The 16701-nt window shown below is 22.8% G+C and overlaps 1 protein-coding gene across 3 annotated transcripts; it reads left to right on the plus strand.

Annotated features, from left to right (window-relative positions):
* The first annotated feature begins 1225 nt into the window (after positions 1 to 1225).
* On the plus strand, positions 1226 to 15081 carry LOC122501643 (multidrug resistance-associated protein 5-like). Of its 3 annotated transcripts, none has more exons than XM_043611387.1 (24): positions 1226 to 1554; positions 1783 to 1881; positions 3116 to 3241; positions 4129 to 4287; positions 5005 to 5152; positions 5286 to 5519; positions 6821 to 6994; positions 7083 to 7230; positions 7367 to 7515; positions 8298 to 8408; positions 9075 to 9205; positions 9399 to 9842; positions 9921 to 10047; positions 10133 to 10281; positions 10379 to 10530; positions 10593 to 10780; positions 10852 to 11131; positions 11214 to 11367; positions 11460 to 11588; positions 13179 to 13455; positions 13576 to 13738; positions 13863 to 14046; positions 14199 to 14391; positions 14578 to 15081. In XM_043611387.1, exons 2-24 carry the CDS (start codon positions 1820 to 1822, stop codon positions 14842 to 14844), a joined length of 4149 nt encoding a protein of 1382 aa, XP_043467322.1. In that variant the 5' UTR covers positions 1226 to 1554; positions 1783 to 1819; the 3' UTR covers positions 14845 to 15081. The 3 variants fall into 3 exon arrangements, with proteins under 3 accessions (XP_043467322.1, XP_043467235.1, XP_043467404.1); XM_043611300.1 differs by lacking the exon at positions 8298 to 8408 and adding an exon at positions 7777 to 7887 and having other exon boundaries at positions 1227 to 1554; XM_043611469.1 differs by lacking the exon at positions 8298 to 8408 and having other exon boundaries at positions 1227 to 1554.
* Positions 15082 to 16701: the final 1620 nt, after the last annotated feature.

Genomic DNA, 16701 nt, shown 5'->3' on the forward strand with positions numbered 1-16701 from the left:
ACTTCTATAATTTTATCTGAAATTGAATTTTTATAAAGTATTTTATCCAAATTTTAAAAAGTAATTGAATTCTTTTGCGTTCTTTCGTGAAATTTTATTAAAAATAATTGAATTCCAGCAAAGAATTTTATTATGTGTGGAAATAATTGAATTCTTGCAAATGATTTCGACGAATTCAATTAAAATTGTATGGCAAATAATTCAATTCTTATGTAGAATTTTATTAAAATTTATTAAAAATAATTCAATTCTTTCGAGAAATTTAATTGAAACTGCATTGAGAATAATTGAATTCTTAAAAAGAATTTTATAAGAATCTTCAAAAATAATTAAATTCTTTCGTGAAATTTTATAAAAATAATATTGAAAATAATTGAATTCTAGCAAAGAATTTTATTATTATTTATGAAAATAATTGAATTCTTGCAAAATTTTTTCGACGAATTCAATTAAAATTGTATGGCAAATAATTCAATTCTTATGTAAAATTTTATTTAAATTTATTAAAAATAATTCAATTCTTTAGAGAAATTTTATTAAAATTGTAATAAAAATAATTGTATTCTTGTGAATATTTAAAATAATTGAATTTTAGTGAAGAATTTCATTATTTGGGGGGAAAATAATTTAATTCTTCCCTGAAATTCAATTATTTTAATTTTTGAAAATAATTGAATCGTTGCAAAAAATTTTATTAAAATTTTTTGAAGTTTTTCTAAGAATTTTATTATAATTTTTTAGAATAATTTCTTCATTCCAATTATTAGCGAATTTAAATTTAAAGTAGTGTTGAATTATTTATCTATTATATAGATATATTGTTAAACCAGTTATTGATTTTGTTTTCCTTTTTGAATCAGGAGCGGGAAAAAAAAAACAAGATGAGGTGTCAAACTTCATGCGGTTTGGCATTTCAAAAACCTAACTTCATTCTGGGAAGCTTGTGGTAATTTAGCGTAGAAATTTATATTATCGATATAGATATAGATATATTTAATATATTATAATCAGTACAGAGCGTACGGAGCGTACAGAGTATAATTGAAACGAATTAAATAATAAATAATTTTTAATAAAATCACACGTTTTCTATGAATTAGAAAAGAAATCGATAAGATATTTTAAATTTACACACAGAAATATTAAAACCAATCAGCGCAATTATTACAACGCATGCGTAATTTTAAATGACAGTTTTTGAGAATACTCGTTTCGTTTTTACCTGTTGAGTCTTCAGTGAGAGCATGTAAATACCTATTTACCATCAGCATTTTTTATACATAAAAATTAAGTTACAAGTGTTTTTTTAAAGTTAGTACAAGTTATAATATTTACAGTTATGTAGTTTCATTAACATTGAACAAATGTTTTTTTAAACTATATTTTAAAAGTGAATACAAAGTGAATAACTATTCTATTTTTACAAAAGAAAAAATGTTGATCAACTTGATTGAGAAATTATTGTTAGAACAGGATGTGTGTGTATTATAATAACATATTATCATTTTAATGGAAATGGTAATTTGATTCCTTGATAAGGAGTAATAGTGCTTGGTAAGTCATTATTATAATTTCTCAAGTTAGAAATGCATAATTATCAATCAAACTTGAAGATTACGAGAATATTTTTTTAACAGTAGTAAAAAATGGAAATTTTAACAGAGTAAAGAATTGCAAATAGATTCTCAACTCTTTTTTTTTGTTAATAAAAATTAATATTAATTTTTCTTTTATTAGAAGTTTTTGCAAAAGTAAAAAATTTAAATTTACTTCATTTTACAGTATTTTTACAATAGTTGAACAAAAAAAATCGTGTAAAATGCCCGACAATGGAAATACCGAAGAAGATGAGATTGAAAGTGAACAAATGCTCGATCAAAGGTAAGTTTTCTAATTCTTTAAAGTCCAGGTCATTTACCTCTAGATAAATTTATCGCTTCTGACAAAAATTATCTATAATAGATAAAAAGTTTTATTCTTATTCTTATTTTTCACTTTTTTATAATTTCTATGATAAATAGGGTAATTTTTTTATTTTCAAATGTGAATTTTTGAATAATTTCCGATTCAAACTTTAAAAAATTCAATTCTTAACTAATTTACTAATTAATTATTCTTGTTTATTAATTTCAATAATTTTAATAAAATTCTTCGCAAGAATTCAATTATTTACATAAATAATAACATTCTTCTTAAGAATTTAATTATTTTTATAAATTGTAATATTTTTGGCAAAAATTCAATTTTTTCAAAAATTTTAATAAAATTTTACGAAAAAATTCGATTGTTTTCTAAAATTTTAATAAATCCTTCTAAACAATTTAATTATTTTTTTAAATAAAGTAAAATTTTTGCAAAAATTCAATTATTTTCAAACAAATTCACGAAAGAATACAATTTTTTTCTTAATTCGTTATAAAAAAATATCAAAAGAATTCAATTATTTTCTAAAATTTTTAATAAATTCTTTAAAAAAAATATCAATTATATTTATAAATAGTAAAATTCTTTGCAAAAATTCAATTATTTTTAATACAATAATTTTAATCAAATTTCATGAAAGAATTGAATTTTTAAAAAAAATTGTTGAAAAAATTCAATTATTTTTAAAGAAATTTGACGAAAGAATTCAATTTATTTTTAATTCGTTTCAAATTTTTCAAAAGAATTCAATTATTTTCTAAACGTTTGAATAAAATTTAATAATTCAATGTTTACTTTCAATTATTAACAAACACGATTATTTTAAAAACTTGAAAGAAATTGTTCATGAAATTCAATTATTTTCAAAATTTGTAATTAAAATTATTAAAGAAACTTCATTATTTTAAAAGAAATTCAAAGAAATTTTTCAAAAAGAATTGAATTCGAATTTTCATAAATTTTAACAAAATTCTACACGAGAATTCAATTATTTTCCGAAATAATAAAATTCTTCGAAGGAATTGTATTATTATCAAATTTTTTTAATAAAATTCTTTGCTACAATTCGATGATTTTCAATATAATAATTTTAAAATTGGAAATTATTTTTTAAAAAATTATTAAATAAATTAAGAAACAAAAATGTAAACAACGATTATTTTAATATAGATTGAAATTAATTTTTTCACAGGATCACAGATTCAAGACAAACGACACAAGAGCCTACGAAACAAACAATAAAATACGTTCCAGGTCGTGGATCAACTCGATATAATAATGCACTTCAAAATCTAATACCTCTACGGCCGAATGTTAAGTAAGATAAATAATTTACAAATATTTGCATTGTAAACTTAAATATTGTCGAATGATATTCTCATTCATGTAAATTTTTATCTTCTCCTTTTGTTTGCACAAACATTTGCACATCTGCTCTTCTCTCTTCATACACGCTTTTAAAGAATTTACTTATTTAAATAATAAAAATAATTCTCAATGAAAAACAAAGTAATAAATTAATTAGATAATAGAAAATTGGAGAAATTTACAATTGGATTTGGAAATCCTTAAATTTCTTATAAAATTCTTATTATCCATTTAATCAATGATAAATTAGGAGAACTAAGTTTTATCTCTTAATTTCAAAATATGCATTTTGTGATTAGAGACAAATTTAGAAAAAAATGAAATATTTATTTAGATAATTCTGAAAAAATGAGGTTTTTTGAAAATCGTAATTAAAATTGTTTCCAAAAATAATAAAAAAAAAAAAAAAAAAAAAAAATAGAAAAATAGTAAGTTTTATCTCTTACTTTCAAAATATGCATTTTATGATCAGAGAAAAATTTTTTAAAAAATGAAAAATTTATTTAGATAATTCTGAAAAAATGAGGTTTTTTAAAAAATCTTAATTAAAATTGTTTCCGAAAATAATAGAAAAATAGGAAGTTTTATCTCTTACTTTCAAAATGCATTTTATGATTAGAGAAAAATTAACCAAAAAGAAAAACAGGAAAATTTAGAAAAAGAAATAAAGATAGAAAATATTTGTAAAAAATGATTTTTTTGGTAACTAAAATTTTGTTAGTTGTTTATATAAACAACAAATTTGTATTTCTTTCGGTAATTTTCAATATTTTTTCAAATTTTTAAGTTTCATAAATATTTTTACATATAAAAGTGTATTTATAAATTGTTTTCTAGGGAAAAAGAGAAGCCACCGGAAGACAATGTGGGTTTATTTTCCTTCCTCTATTTAACATGGTTCACAAAATATCTTTGGAAGGCGTATCGAAAAGGAATTGACAAAAATGACTTGCCCAATACATCGATATTCAATTCTTGTGCCTACAATTCTCAAAGGTATTTTGTATTAAAATTTTTAAAAAAAATTTCAACAATTCGAAGAGTTACAGTTCTGAATTTAATCAAATTTCAAAAAGTTTTACATTGAAAATACATATTTTAAAATTTTAATTCCTAGTAGACAAATAAATAATAAGTATTAGAATTTTTATTAAACGAAAATTAATGAATTTTGAAGAATTTTATTTAGAAAATCCGAAAAATGTAGTTTTTAAGAAATATTTCTCAATTTAAGGATTTTGAATTTTTACTATTTTAATAAAATTTCCCAAATCAATTTAGTAATTAAAAAAAAAATGTAATAAAATTCTACGCAAACATTCAATTATTTTCATAAATAATAAAAATTTTGTAGTACATTCAATTATTAAAAAAGAATTAGCCTAAATATGTTGAGAAAATTCTCTATGAAAATTGAATTTTAATTCAATTATTTAATATTTATTTATTTTCTATTTAAATAATATAATTCTCTTTAAATTTTCCACTAAGAATTGATTTAAAAAAGAATTTCACTTAAAATTTTGAAAAATAATTGAACATTAGAAGCATTATAACAGAAATTTTAAGAAATAATTAAATTTTAAAAGGTTTTTAAATTAAAATTTGAAAAATTTGATTTAGAAATTCTGAAAAAATGAAGAGTTTAAAATTACTAAATTTAGTTTTATATATTGAAATATTAAGCACTTAAATCTAATTTTAATTTTTCAGACTGGAAATTCTCTGGAAAGAGGAATTGGGTAGAAGAGGATCAGACGGAGCTTCATTTACACTGGTTGCTTGGAGATTTGCACGAACGAGAATTTTCCTCTCGTGTATTCTATACGGTTGTTCTGTCATATTTGGATTCTTGAGTCCTGCAAGTAATTTTAATCTAAAAAAAAAATTTGTGACGTGCGCGTCACATTTTTTTTAATCTTATTTCTTACACAAAATCAAGTCATCATAAATTCCAAAGGAAACTAAAAATAATAAAATTATTTCCTAAATAGGCAATACTAATGCGAAAAGTATTGGAATTTTTACAAGAAAATGATGAATCTTATGCAAATGGAATAAAATGGGCCCTACTGTTAATACTCTGCGAAATTTGTCGATTGACATTAATGAATTGGAGTTGGAATATGAATGTAACAACTGCCAGAAGACTGAAATCCGCATGCTTGTCGTTGTTGTATAAAAAAGTTATTGGATTAAACAGCCTGGGGAACAAAAGTACCGGAGAGGTATGTAATAAAAGTTCATTCTTGGAACTTTTAATGCAATTTTATTCAATTTAATGCCTATTAATTTTTATAAATGAAAAAATTTTCACAGGAATTCAATTATTTAAAACAGAATTTTTCTAATATTTTTCAAAAACAAAATCAATTATTTAAATTATTTTCAGAAATTTTTATAAAATTGTTGGCAAGAATTCAATTATTTTTAATACAATTTTAAATTAAATCCTCGAAAAATGCAATTATTTTAAATGATTTTAATATAATTTATTTATTAGAATTTAATCATTAATTTCAATTTCATTTTTAATTCTATTTCTTGAAAGAATTGAATTATTTTCAAAAATTTTAATGAAATTCTTCGAAAAAATTCAATTATCTTCACGGATAATAAAATTATTCGCAGAAATTCAATTATGGTAAAAAATTTAAAAAAATTTTTGTCGAATTTTCAATTATCTTTATAAATTATAAAATTCTTCTCCAAAATTTAATTATTTTCAAAAACTTTTCTCAATTCAATGATTTTTAATATCTACTATTTTAATAAAAAATTTCCCAAAAGAATTGAATACTTTAAGAAAAATGTTTATAAAATTCTTCGCAAACATTCAATTATTTTTATAAGTACAAAAATTTTCACAGAAATTCAATTATTTGAAACAGAATCTCCCTAATATTTTTCGAAAAAATAAATTATTTAAATAGATTTTTATAAAATTCTTGTCAAGAATTCAATTATTTTTAAAAATAATAAAATTCTTTTCAGGAATTCAATTATTTTTAGAAATTTTAATAATAATCGTTGCAAGAAGTCAATTATTTTTATAAAATAATTATTTTCAATTCATTTTTAATTACATTTCTTGAATGAATTTAATTATTATCAAAAATTTTAATGCAGTTCTTCGTGAAAATTCAATTATTTTAGAAATTGTTGAAAAAGTTCTTTATAAGAATTTAAATTTAAGAAATATTCAAATATTCAATAAATTATTTATTTTTGTATTTAAAAAATTTAATTCTTGTAGAACTTTTTAATAAGAATTGATTTAGAATTGAGTAAAATAAAATGATTAAAGTTTTGAATAATTTTAATTATTAATTTAAAGAAAAAAATGATTGAATATTGAAAGAATTGCTTTTGAAATGTTAAAAAGTAGTTAAATTTGAAAAATACGTTACATTGAAATGATTTGAAATATTTTAATTCCTGTAGACAAAATAAATAGTTATTTAAATATTTATTTTTAAAAATTATTTTATTTTTGAATGTAATTAAAAATTATTAATTTGTTTTATAGCTAATTAACGTATTTTCATCTGACGGTCAAAAAGCATTCGATTTGATGCTTTACGGTCCTCAAATTGTCGGCGGTCCAGTGGCAACAATTTGTGGAATTATTTATATTTTATTCACTCTCAGTCCAATGGCTCTTTTGGGAATGATCGTTTTTTCTCTATTTTACATTTTACAGGTGAATTTCTAATGGAGAAAAAAAAATCTATATTCAATTTTTTGGAAATTTTCCTTTTTCATTAAAAACTTTTTTTTTTCTTTCACAGTATTTATTGACTCGAATAACAAAGTATTATAAATCTAGATGTTTAAAAGTTACTGATAGACGAATAAAAATTATCAGCGATATTTTAGAGAGTATCAAACTCATTAAATTGAATGCCCAGGAAAATTTCATCGCCACAGAAGTTTCAAGTAATTTTATTATTTTTAATTTCGTATTTTTTTATCGTATTTTAAATAACGTTTAATTATAAATGTATTTAGTTTATTTTTTCGTTTGTCGAACGATAAATTGATAATTAAATTTTAATATACCTTTTTTTTATAGGAATTCGTCAGGACGAGAGAAAATTGCTCTCGAAACTTGCCTTCTTCGATAGTACAACTTTTTCCTTAACACCAACGGTTACAATTATTGCAACTATTGTCACATTTTTAGCTCATCTTTACGCTGAGGATAATTTAACAGTGGCTCAAGTGAGTTATTTTTTCTTTTTCTTTGATATTTTTCTATTATCATAAAATCAAAATAGAAATTTTTTTATTATTCATTAAAATAGAATCATTCATTTAAAAAAGTGCGTATGAATTTATTTTCTTATTTTGCACAAAATAAAAATTTTAATTCTAGTTTATAGTGGAGAGAATTTGTTTTTAATTTACTAATTTTATTCATTTAATCGACGTATCGACGTATCGACGTATCGACGTAATTAGAATTAATTTTCTAAATTTCAGGCATTTCCTATTTTATCAATCATTGTCATCGTTTTATCACACACGACATTCGAATTTAAAGATGGATCAAAAGATTATAAACCTGCTCGTATTGCTTTTAGCAATTTTAAGGTTTTTTCAAATGAATTTTCGTTTTTAGTAGTGCAAGTTCGATTCTAACAATTAACTTATTTTTAAAAAAATATTCTCTAACATTTTTTTTTTAAGGAGGAGGGAAAAAAATAGCATGAAACTAGAATTTGGGTATTATGATGAAATTATTCTAGACGGTTAATTTCTTTTTTCAGAAATTTAGCGACTTCATATATAAAATTAATAATTTTTTAATTCTTTTTCGCTTCATTCGATCCATTTTAAAATAATATTCGAATTACTTGGACGTTTTATTCTCCTTTTTCATACATTTTAATGATTTTATTTTTTCTTCTTTTATTTTTCATTTTTATTTTTTTTCCACTTTTTTCAGAATATTTTTTATCCTATTCAGAGGGAATTTTAGTAAAAACTTTACCTTTTTTCAGGTATTTCCTCTATTATCGTTCCTTAATGTACAGACTCGAAGTGCTCTGACAATTGTATATATTTCTCTATTAAACATTGTTGAGGGAAATTTAACATTCAACAGATTTAAGGTTTTTTTCTTGATCAAGTTTTTCTCTGTTGCTTGAAATTAATTCTTTTTCATTATTATATTTAAATACATTTTTTGAAAGTCGCAATTTTATTACTATTTTCAAATGTGTCGTAATTTTTCAGCTTTTCTTTAATGCTGTCAATATTTTATCGCTATACAGAATGTTGTATTTACAATCTTTTTTTTATTTTGTTTTTTAAAATTTCATTGATATACCTATCTAAAAAAAAATAACATTTTTTTTACAAATTTTCAGACTAGCAATGATGATGTAAATAAATTTCAATCGTTGAGTAAGAATCAATCATTCATATTAAATTTAGGTTTATTTTACCATTATTGTAAAAAATTCTTTTTGTTTGTACTTTGGATATTGGATATTGCTTTAGATTGGTTATTATTTTCATGAAATGAAGTGGCTTTGCATTACTTTATTGTACAATGCTTTTTGCATGCCTAAATTATGTGTTTGTGGTAAAAATTAACTGCGCTAATTTTTGTTCTCGTTATATGCTGAGACTCGAAAGAATTCAAATTAAAATGAAATTATTTATTTAATGAAGAAATTCTTTTCGAGTCTATTTTAATTTTGAAATTTGACAAATTTTTATTATTTAAAATTATATTTTTACAATAATATATATTAATTTTTATTTTCCCACAGAGTGTATTACTTCTTGAAGAAACAAATTGCCATATATCGAAACCAATTGTAAGATCACAAGCAATTTCCATTCTGAATGGAAAATTCGTTTATGATAATTTTGAAACCAGGCAGTCAGTTAATTCCGTAGAGTAAGTTTCTTTCATTAAGAAAGTTTCATTTTTTATTAAAAAATTAATACTTGGTTGCCACAAAAATTAAATTTTGTTTCTCCCTGATTTTTTTGCTGATGCAGCGGTTGTTATTGTTTCCAGCCCCTCAATTGAAATTTTTTAAAATTTCAATTTGAATTTAAGTAATTTCGATTTGCGTTTTCTTTTTCAGCAAAGAGATAAAACCGAAAAAGAAAAAATCAAAGCGTCTAATTATAGAGAAGAGAAGAATTGAAATTCTTTCAGAAATAACGTTTGAAGCGGGTAAACGTCAATTAATTGGAATTTGCGGCCACGTGGGAAGTGGAAAATCAAGTTTACTTTTGGCGAGTTTAGGACAATTGAGAATGATTTCGGGACAAGCGATGAGAAATGGTTCGTGCGCTTACGTTGGACAACAGGCTTGGATTATAAATGCAACATTCAAGGAGAATGTTATATTTGGCGAAATATTCGATCCAAAACGATATTATCGAGCTCTCTCAATATGCAGTTTAAAGGAGGATATCAATATGTTGCCTAGTGGCGATGAAACGGAAATTGGCGAAAGGGGTGTCAATTTATCAGGAGGACAAAAACAGAGACTCGCACTTGCCAGAGCATTTTATGCCAATCGGTACCATTTGCACGATTTTTTACAATTTTTTTCATGTTAAAAATGATCTTTTTTACGATGAGTAATTAATTTTTACAGGGACATTTATTTTCTTGACGATCCATTAAGCGCCGTCGATTCAAATGTTGGACTTTACATATTTGAAAATTTAATTTTAAACGCTTTGAGGGATAAAACAATTTTATTTGTAACCCATCAAATGCAAGTGGGTTTATTTTTTTATACAATATTTCAAATTGATGATTTATTACAATATTTGGTGAATTATAATATTTAATTAAAAATTTCAGTATTTAAATCGTTGCGACGATATTTATATGATGTATAATGGACGAATTATTGAACACGGAAAGCATGAGGAATTGATGCACGCTGATAAGGAATATGCCGCGATGGTTAAAAATGTTTTTGTTGAATCACAAGACAGTTCACCGGAAGAGTAAATTTTCTTTTCTTTCGCTAAAAACTTTGAATTAAAATTATTATTTATACATTATTATTATTATTATAATTATTTTTACATTATCATTTATCAGGGATCAAGAAACTGAAGGCGAAGAAGGAGGAGAAGAAGATGAAGAATCAGACACGGAAGAAGCGACAAATGTGAAATCTGAACAAAATAGAAGAAATTCGCCAGAGAGGGAAAATTTTTTCGATGACAAAACAATTAAGACTGATGGAACCGGTGAGTTGAAAAAGAAGAATTTGTTTTATATTAAATTTTCAATTTGAAATTTAAATTTTTAGGAAAGAGTTTAATGACAAAGGGAAATATAAAGGGAAAAACAATTTCGGCACACACTTTTCATGTTTATATAAAAGCAGCTGGTGGATATTTTCTCTTTTTACTGCTGTGTTTAGCATTTCTTTTAAACATCGGTTCAATTACGTTCAGTTCGTGTTGGTTGGCCTATTGGTTGAAGGAAGGCGGTGGAGTAAGTAGAAAATTTATTCAAAAAGACAAGAGAAATTTTCTTTTTTAATTGAGAATAATTTTTTTTTTCAGGCTACAAACATAACAATTGGAAAAAATGAAACGATGAAATCGATTAATATTAATGAGAATCCAGATTTTAATTATTACGAGACAATTTACGCTAGTTGTATTCTTATTGTTTTATTTACGAGTTTAATTCGAGCGTTTGCAATAACGGGCGTCACTATGAAAGCGGCAAGCACTCTACATCGACAACTATTTTCAAAAATGATTGGCTCTTCCATTCGATTTTTCGAAACCACTCCAAGTGGTGAAATACAAAATTTATTTAGTACCGACATCAATGTGGGTGAGTGTTATTTTTCATTTTTTTTATTAGAATAATTAACTCTTGTACTTGATTCTAAAAAAATGAAAAATTATTTTTTTAGTTGATAACGGAATGAGAATATCACTCGAGATGTTTCTTCAGACAATCTTCACTTGTATTTTTACCATCTTTATTATTTGCTTCGTCCTTCCCTGGTTTATTATTCCCTTAATATTCCTAGCTGGACTTTTCTATTTTGTTGGTAAAATTTTCAGGTGAGAAATAATTTTGAAATTCATTTTTATTTTTTTCGAATCTTTATTTTTAATTGAAATAATGAAGTGAATTAATAGATTTTATTTAATAGAGTGAGTATGAGAGATTTGAAGAGATTGGAAAATGCGTCACGTTCCCCTGTGTTCAGTTTCATAACAGCCACAACTCAAGGACTGAATACTATTCGTGCTTTTAATAAAGAACAAGAATTTATTCTAAAGTAAGTTTTAGACATTTAAATTTAATACAATTGGTAATAATTTATTTTTACCAATTTAATTTACTATAATATAATTTTTCTTCGAAGAAAGTTACCCAAGAAGCAAAATTTTGAGGTCAGAAAAATAAGGGAAAAGTCAGGGAATTTTATTCAAAGTACTGAAAAGAGTTAAATTTTTAGAATTTATAAGAAAATTCTGAATTTTTTGATTTTTTCTGTTTACCTTAAAAACTATGAAATTACCACAAATTCTAATACAAAATCTTCAATTCTCAAAAATTCAATTATCTTGATAAATATCAAAATTCTTCTCAGAAAATCAATTATTTTTAAGGAATTTTAATAAAACCCTTTGTAAAATTCAATTATTTTCCTGAATAACAAAATTGACCACAAGAATTCAATTATTTCCAAAAACTTTTTAAAATTTTCCAATTATCTTTATAAATAACAAAATTCTTCGAAGAAATTAAATTATTTTCAAAAATTTAAATAAAATTTTTGCCCAAATTTTAATTATTTTCCTAAATAACAATAGACCACAAGAATTCAATTATTTTCAAATATATAATAAAATTTTTCGATGGAATTCAATTATTTTCATCAATTTCAATAAAATTCTATTCAAGATTTCAATTATCTTTAGGAATAGCAAAATTCTTCGCCGAAATTCCATTATTTACAGATATTTTTATAAAAATCTTGTCAAAATTTCAATTTTTTTCTAAATTTTTTCTCAAATCAATAATTTTCAATATCTAGTATTTTAATAAAATTTCCCAAAGGAATTCAATTATTAAACAAAAATTTTAATGAAATTCTACACAAATATTCAATTATTTTCATAAATAATATATATAAATTTCATAGGAAATTCAATTATTTAAAAAAAAAGAATTGATATCAATTTTTTCTAAAATACTATAATACAATTTTTTTCATGAATGTTAAAATTTTTTACATTTATTTAATTATTTTTATAAATAATAAAATTATGTTTAGAAATTCAATTATTTTAAATAGAATTTTAATTGAATTCTTCGAAAATTGCAATTACATATTCTTAAAAATTTGATTAAAATTTGTCAAAAGAATTCAATTATTTCAAACATAATAAAATTCTTTGCAGAAATTTAGTTATTTCCAAAAGAATTCAATTATTTAAAAAAAAATTTAACAAAATTCTACATAACCATTCAATTATTTTCTTAAATAATAAAAGTTTCGCAGGAAAGTCAATTATTTAAAAAATAAATAAAATCAATTATTTAAAAATTTCTTATAAAATTCTTCATAACAATTCAATTATTTTCATAAATATTAAGATTTTGTATATATGGATTCAATTATTTTTAAAAATAATAAAATTCTTTTTAGGAATTGAATTATTGTCGTAAATAATAGAACCTTTCATAGAATTTCAATTATTTTTAATACAATTTTAATCGAATTTTTCGAAAAATGTAATTATCCTTAAAAACGTTATAAAAATAGGTCAAAAGAATTTTTAAAATGATTTGCTTCTTAGGACTCTTTCTTTAGAACGCGTGAAAAATATAATAAAAACACATTTTTCTTCTGTAATTTTAGATTTCAGGAATTACTCGATCAAAGTTGCGCCTATGAATACTTTCGTAATTTAGCATCAAGATGGTTGGCAATAAGATTTGATCTTTTGTCGTTATTTTCCACTTCTATTGTTCTATTGTTTGTAATATGTTTCAAGGATCATTTGTCACCGGCTTTTGCTGGCTTGGCTTTAGTTTTTGTAGCACAAACCACTGGACTATTTCAATTTTCCTTGAGAAACTTTTCCGATCTCGAAGCTCGATTTACAAACGTAGAAAGAATTTCTTGTTTCTTAAGGGTGAGTAGGTTTTTTTTTAATAAATCAAAGACAACGAGATGAGAAAATGTATTTATTTATTATTTAATTATTATTTATTTGTTTACTTATTTAAAATAAAAAAATGAATTTTTTTCATAGACAATGAAAAGTGAGAACAAACTAAAAGTTACAATTACTCCCACTGAAGAGTGGCCCACTCAAGGAACGATTGAATTTAAAAATGTGAGAATGAAATACGACGAAAATCTGCCTTTTGTATTGAATGATATTTCATTTTCAATCAACGATGCCGAAAAAATAGGTATTCTTTTTGAAATATATTCAGAACTAAAATTTTATTTTAATTTTGTAATTTAAATCACGTATTTTAATTATGTATATTCAAAAATTTCTCTTTATTCTAAACTATTTAAATTTTTTTCAAGGGATTGTCGGAAGGACAGGAGGTGGAAAAAGTTCCCTTGTCAATGCCATTTTCCGACTGTGCGAACTATCCGAGGGTAAAATTATGGTCGACGGAATTGATATTTCGAAAATTGATCTCGAACTTCTTAGAAGTAAACTTTTCAATGTGCCTCAGGATCTGGTTCTTTTTGGCGGAACAATCAGGTAATTAGTATTAGTATTTATATTTAATCTGGTAACTTGAAACATAGGAAGAAAATTTTTCATTTCAAAAATTTAAAATATTATTAGTTCTCTTTCTTCGGAACGCGTCACAAATTTGATAACAAAATAATGAGAAAAATACTTACTTTCAGATCCCACGTAGATCCTTTTGAACAATTCACAGACGAGGAAATTTGGAGTGCCCTCGAAAAATCTCGACTGAAGGATAGAGTAGCTTCAATGCCGGGTCTTTTGGCGGAACCAGTGAAATCCGGTGGCAGTAATTTAAGCATGGGTGAAAAACAACTTCTCTGTCTAACGAGGGCAATCTTATGTCGAAGTAAGGTAAGTTCAAAAGAAATAGATTTCCGTTTAATTATTCTAATTCTAATCTTTAAAAAAATAGTAAAAAGAAAAATAGAAATTTGTACCAAATTTAATCCTTTAGGTCATCAAGTATTTCAAGTTCAGAGTTGTGGGAGAAATTCGGAAGAACATTTTTCATATACATAAGCAAAATTTTCTTTACAGATAATATTACTCGATGAGGCAACAGCCTCTGTGGATCCTGAAACGAGTGCAATAATCGACTACACTATTCGTGAGGAATTTCCAAATTGCACAATTATTATAATAGCTCATCGTTTGCAAACCGTCGTATCTTGTGATCGTGTTCTCGTTATTGAAAACGGAAAAATTATTGAATTCGACAAACCAAGGGATCTCATTTCAAATCCAAATTCAAAATTCTCGAAAATGTTGATTGCTGAGGAGACGTCAAAAAAATTCTACGATTAGTATTTTACTTTCATTTCGTTTCGTTTCGTTTAATTATGAAAATTTTTTACATATTGCAACAATTTCTTCTTTTATTTATATTTTACTTTTACATTTTTTAAATAACTTTTTCTTGCTTTTACGCTTTCTTTTTTTGTTAAAAACTTGCGTTACAAAAATATTTAAGAATAACTTTTTAAAATATTTACAGATCAAAACTGATAACTGATTGAAACTTTTGTATAAATTTTTATATGAGAGTTACACGTATTTTAATATTACTATATTGTTAAATAATATAAATGTTTGTTTATATATAAATTTATATACAGAATCTGATGTTAATAAAATTTTTAATGTTTATATTGAATATTTATATTAATATTAAATAAAAGAAGAAGAACAGAGTTGCCACAGGTCAGGGAATTTAGGGAAAATTCAGGGAAAGTAGAATTGATTGTGTTTACAATAATTTTCATAAATAGATAAACTTCAAAAGGTTTCAATTTGAATTTTAGAAAATTTACATTTTTTAATGAATTTAATTAGTAAAGAACTTACTTTTTTGAAAAATTTTATTTTCAATTCTGTTGAAATTAGTTGACTTTTTTTAAATATATTTAATATTATTCCCAAAATTTTAACGCAATTCTTCAAAGAAATTCAATTATCATGATAAATATAAAAAATTATCCCAGAAATTCAATTATTTTCAGGAATTTTAATAAAATTCTTTGCAAAATTTAATTATTTTCATAAATAACAATATTCATCACAAAAATTCAATTATTTTCAAAATAATAAAAATTCGAAAAGAAATTCAATTATTTAAATAAGAATTGGCACACATTTTTTCAAAAAAAATTAAATATTTAAATATTCAATTATTTTCGTAAATAACAATATTCATTACAAGAATTCAATTATTATCAAAAGTAATAAAATTCTTCGCAATAATTAAATGATTTCCAATCATTTTATTTAAAATTCTTCGCAATAATTCAATTATTTTCAAAAGTAATAAAATTCTTCGTAGAAATTAAATTAATTTTAATATAGTTTTAATTCATTTCCTTGAAAACTACAAATATTTTTCAAAATTTTATTAAAATTCATAGAAAGAATTCAATTATTTGCAAAAAGAATATATATTTTTCCCAAAAGAATTCAATTGTTTAAAAAAAATTTTGATAAAATTCTGCGCAAATATTCAATTATTTAATAAATTGTAATAAAAATTTTTTACAGAAAATTCAATTATTTAAAGAAGAATTGGTATAAATTTTTTCGAAAAAATCAATTATTTAAAAATTTGTTAAAAAAAATTCTTTGTAGTAATTCAATTGTCTTTATAAATAATAAAACTCTTTATGAATTCAATTATTTTCATAACTAATAAAACTCATCGCAGAATTTCAAATTACTTTTAATACAAGTTTAATTGAATTCCTCGAAAAATGCAATTATTCCTTAAAATTTTATTAAAATTCGTCGAATTCAATTATTTAAAAATTGTTACATAATAATTGAATATTAAGAAGCATTATAGCAAGAATTTTTAGAAATAATTGAATTTTATAAAGGATTAAAATTAAAATCTTTGAAAATCTGTATTTTCCATTCTTTTAATTAACAATTTTGTCGAATTAATTTTTATTGAAAAAGTTTAATTGAAATTTTTTTAGAAAAATTTAGATTTGAAAATTGAAAAAAAAATTTGTCAAAAATTATTAAAAATAATTGAATTAATGAAGAATTTTAGTCAAAAATTGTAGAAAATAATAATTGAATCGAAATGATGAAAATAATTTGAAAAAAGTTACAGTATTTATAATAATGATTAAATATTTGTAAATTTAAAAAAGAAGTTCTTGACAT

This window comes from Leptopilina heterotoma, unplaced genomic scaffold (genome assembly GCF_015476425.1).
Source record: "Leptopilina heterotoma isolate Lh14 unplaced genomic scaffold, ASM1547642v1 Lhet_0, whole genome shotgun sequence".
NCBI lineage: Eukaryota > Metazoa > Arthropoda > Insecta > Hymenoptera > Figitidae > Leptopilina > Leptopilina heterotoma.

Bases quoted from the DNA above. Each gene is read 5' to 3' on its own strand.
- LOC122501643 (XM_043611387.1), top strand. From the start codon at position 1,820: ATGCCCGACAATGGAAATACCGAAGAAGATGAGATTGAAAGTGAACAA. The intron at 10,048-10,132 runs GTGGGTTTATTT...TAAAAATTTCAG, and splicing joins TTGTAACCCATCAAATGCAA to TATTTAAATCGTTGCGACGA. The intron at 11,589-13,178 runs GTAAGTTTTAGA...CTGTAATTTTAG, and splicing joins GAACAAGAATTTATTCTAAA to ATTTCAGGAATTACTCGATC.